Source organism: Momordica charantia, assembly GCF_013281855.1.
Source record: "Momordica charantia cultivar OHB3-1 chromosome 8 unlocalized genomic scaffold, Mcharantia_2.0 BLBB01000008.1, whole genome shotgun sequence".
Lineage (NCBI taxonomy): Eukaryota > Viridiplantae > Streptophyta > Magnoliopsida > Cucurbitales > Cucurbitaceae > Momordica > Momordica charantia.
The window spans coordinates 27,084,176-27,088,181 of NW_028275166.1; the positions used below are offsets into that span (position 1 = coordinate 27,084,176).

The 4,006-nt window shown below is 36.6% G+C and overlaps 1 protein-coding gene across 3 annotated transcripts; it reads left to right on the forward strand.

The window, feature by feature from the left end:
* The first annotated feature begins 1,512 nt into the window (after positions 1 to 1,512).
* Positions 1,513 to 3,370, forward strand: LOC111013181 (hikeshi-like protein). 3 transcript variants are annotated; one of them, XR_015792627.1, is made up of 5 exons: positions 1,513 to 1,870; positions 1,953 to 2,412; positions 2,552 to 2,615; positions 2,735 to 2,851; positions 2,971 to 3,370. XR_015792627.1 is itself a non-coding variant. In XM_022287578.2 (2 exons), exons 1-2 carry the CDS (start codon positions 1,768 to 1,770, stop codon positions 2,414 to 2,416), a joined length of 567 nt encoding a protein of 188 aa, XP_022143270.1. In that variant the 5' UTR covers positions 1,516 to 1,767; the 3' UTR covers positions 2,417 to 2,519. The 3 variants fall into 3 exon arrangements, 1 of the variants encoding a protein (XP_022143270.1); XR_015792626.1 differs by having other exon boundaries at positions 2,735 to 3,370; XM_022287578.2 differs by lacking the exons at positions 2,552 to 2,615; positions 2,735 to 2,851; positions 2,971 to 3,370 and having other exon boundaries at positions 1,516 to 1,870; positions 1,953 to 2,519.
* The last annotated feature ends 636 nt before the right edge of the window (positions 3,371 to 4,006 follow it).

Genomic DNA, 4,006 nt, shown 5'->3' on the forward strand with positions numbered 1-4,006 from the left:
AAATCCAATACTTGGGGATCCCATGGTTCAATGTGAAGTAGCCTGAGAAACGAAGAATGACCTCGTACATCGAAACGACTGTTGAGATCTTTAACATTCTCATTAGGTCTTTCAATAGTAGACTCCATCTTAAATCTCCTTAAAATTGTTGGGGAATTACAAATATTAGAAGTAATTAGAGTAAATATTGAGAAACAAACACTTAAACAATTAGGTTGGGTGCATGTATCTCGTCCTCTTTAAGGAGATTTAAACTTTCTGTCGTGTATATTTTTTTTATCAACCACCAGCAAATATTCTCTGGCCTCTCCCCTCTAATGTATAACAACCCAATCGAAACATTGTAGAGCTCAAACCACTATCTGCATCTGTGGCGAAATCGGCGTTGTTGAGGCGTGAATCGATGTGTTGGGTTAGGATTTTCCCTTCGTGGTTGCTGAGGGAGGAGAGTCTTCCCCCTCTGTCTAATTTTGCCCTTTATGGTGTTTTATTTTAGTAAAGATATTTCCTTTTTGTCAAAAAAAAAAAAAACCACTATCTGCATCTAGATATTTATCTCAAAACTTCACAACAAATAACATCACTCTTTTGGCCAATTGCTCTTAAAAGAACAAAATAGAGAAAATGAGAATCTAAAAAAGATAGAAGATATGTTGTATAGGTTGTATGAATTGTATACTGAAAGTGGGGTTGGAGAGGTATTTATAGTAACTTAACCTCTCTTCTCAAATAAAAAAGCTTATATGTTTTCCTATTTAATAAATAAAAGTCTTCTATCATAAGCTTCAATATTCTTATTTAGAGTAGGAAACAATCGGTCAAGTGTAGCTTGTAGTAATGGAACGAATTACAAGACCACCAATCACCACTTAACTTCCCTACATTCACGTAGATTATTCTTACAATTGTTGTTGTCTCGTCCGACCTCCTCTAAAGTATTGTCATATTGTCATAAATTAAACTTTTCACTCATTGTTTGTTAAACTAAGTAAACTCTTTGTTCTTTCTTAAATTTAAAATTTAAATACATCGTATGAAAATTTAAAATGTTATGAATTTTAAAAAATTTGTAACTCTTCTATTTCCTACCATCTTAGAAAGAGCCTTTTTTTCACTTTGGTTGGTTGAGTCTTATATTATTTCGTGTACTTTTAACTTTGATTTATTTCAGTGTCAAATTCAAACCTCACAAGTTATTGAACTAAAAAATTAAATATTTTATTTGAATATTACATCCAAATCAAGGAACGAAGATTTAAACATATAATCTGTCATAGGATGACTCACAGGTCTAACCATAGTATATTGGTTTAGTTTTCTCTTATTATCCAAGTTTAAATAAAGATTGACTAGTGAATGTTGTAAACAAAATATCTATTACCATTTTAAAAGTGGACGAACATGCTATTCGATAAATATTAAAAAAAATGAATAAAGTAAAAATTGACTTTACGTAAAATTTTACCCTAAAAACAATTCCAATTCCAGAGGAGAGAGAAAAAAAAACCTTGAAATTTAGAAGAATAGAGAATAAAGTAGAAGAAATGGGAGTCCATGAAGAGTTTCATGGAGGTCATTGGACCCAATCCCTTAGTCCTTCTAGATTCTACTGGAATCTTCCACACTCCCTGATCATATACTCTCTCCGATCGAGCCGACGAGTCCCATCGGAGAATCTCACTTCACCGCCATTTCCGTCGCCTTCTACTCCGTCGCCGGTTCCCCGTTTCATCTCTCAACGCAGGTCGCAACCGGAGAAAATCGAAGATGTTCGGCGTCGTCTTTCCTAATCGAAGCTTTCCGATGGACATTTCAGCCTTCTCTCAGATCGACACTTTCCATTGGGTTCTCGACATGAACACATTCGTAGGTACGGATTCCATTTCGATTTTTGGCTCTGTTTGGATTCTCTGTTTCAAAACCCTAATCCGGATTCGTAATCGTCTTATTAGGTGAAGCGTACGATCAAATTCGTGAAATGTGCATATTCTTGTTGAATAGTTTCACTCTTCCTCCCGATAAAGCCCTAGCTGTGTATATTCAGTCCCCTGGGTCTCAGTTTCTGTTCTGCGGTGCCGTGACCTTAGCCAGGCCCTCGGCGGTGCTCTCTCTTCCGTGGCCGGAGCCCGGCGGTCAGATGCAGCTCATGGCGGCCGATTCGACCCCTCTCTCGGCGAAAATTGGAGTTTCCGTTGAGGATTTGGCTTCCCTGCCCTCGCTTGATGTCACAGCCGAAAAGCGAATCGAGCGTCTGGCTCTAAAAGTTGGAGAAAATCTCTTTAATTTCATGCAATCTTTCTGCGGTGTTGATGGATCTAAGTTGGTTGTGCCGATGGATATCCTGGACAGATGGTTCAAGAAGTTTCAGGAGAAATCCAAGCGCGATCCTGAGTACTTGAAGGGATTCGTTTTGTAAGGTTGAATTCTATCCCTCATTTTTTCGTGGGGGAGATTTTTGAAACGTTGTGTTGTAGTAATCTCTGTGTTTTACGAATGGGGAAATTTGAATGTTCCTTCAATCTATGATTCACTGTCCTCCTGTGCTTGATAGTGTATCAATTTGAGATAAAAGAAAACGGGCTTTCGCCATTGCTGCAAAAGAGGAGCAGCTTTAGGTGACAAACTCAACTTTCTCAATCCTTCTAAACTCACTGGTTTCAAAACCATAGACTGTACTACTCCAATCTCCAATCTTCTGTATTTAGTTTTTGTGATATCTCTAACACTATTGCAGGTTGTGTTGATGGGATTTTCAGCAGCTGACTCCATGATTGCTTGGTCGAGCTCTCTCTATCATCTCCCTTTCACCACCATGGCAAGCCCTTTACAAGAGGATTAGTGCAGCAAAAAAGTAAGTATGGGCTTTGATTAAGGTGGAACAATCGAATAGCAAGGTTTTGGGTTGAAATTATTTTGTGTTCTTCGTCGAACTTTGCATCCATGTTGAGTTTTCTTCTGTCTTCTGTGTAGTGGGTAAATTCTCCTAGTCCAAATTCGAATGTGTTGTTCATGAAACATGATTTGATCCTCGACCAAACCTGAGGCTTTTTGGACGCTCCTCAATTGGACTGTACTTTCCTCAATTCCTTTACAGAGCTTAACCTATTATCTAGCCACTGTTGTGAATATAACATAGTTCAAGTAGTAAAATAGACCCTAGGTCCAAATTCTCATTTCCATCCCACTTGGGCTTTTCTTTTAAAATATCCATGAGTGTCCGTCTTGGCTTGATTAGACACCTCCCGAGTGTCTGGTCAGATTGTACATCTCCTAATTTACACATTTGGTTGCCAAAGTAACTTGATCACATTTGATTACCAAAGTAACTTGAGGATATTAAATCTTAGGTGAGTAGTTACTATGGTTTGAATTCATTCTTTAAGTTTTTTATCCTTTACATTGGTCCATTAATTCATGATGGGCTCTTATATTTATAATTAGAATCTTTTGCCCATCTTTATTAGCTCTCCAAAATTCGTACCAAAAGAGTGTTGGATGGAACTATAACAAAAGTGCACCTTAAATGTGTCGGGTTAAGTTTTGGTGGGTTTGGAACAAATAATTTGCGTCAATGAGCGTTTTGGGGAGCTATGGGTTAAATAGTGTGGTTATGGGTGTGCATGGGACACCTGAGGATGTTTCCGTTTATTGTTTATTATTTCTCATTTTTAATTTTTGAGAAACATAAGTGTCGGTACTCGTTTATGTTTCTCGTTTCTCGTTTTTAATAAATGTTTCTAAAATTGTGTAGAAATTTTGAAAACAAGTTTTTTGTTTCTTGGTCATGTTTTCGGTTTTTCTCAAACCTATTTTATGATTTTTTATTCTTAAAATGTATAACAAATATAATAGGAAATTTGTAAGGGGTAGTTAAAATATTTGTCTTATTTACATACATAGCACCAACTTTTGAGTTTTGCAAAAATACTTATTTCAAATTTAATCATTTAGTTTTATCTTATGTCAATGGTATATCAAATTAGGTGTGTCATTGGTATATCATGTC

Bases quoted from the DNA above. Each gene is read 5' to 3' on its own strand.
- LOC111013181 (XM_022287578.2), top strand. From the start codon at position 1,768: ATGTTCGGCGTCGTCTTTCCTAATCGAAGCTTTCCGATGGACATTTCA. The intron at 1,871-1,952 runs GTACGGATTCCA...TCGTCTTATTAG, and splicing joins CGACATGAACACATTCGTAG to GTGAAGCGTACGATCAAATT.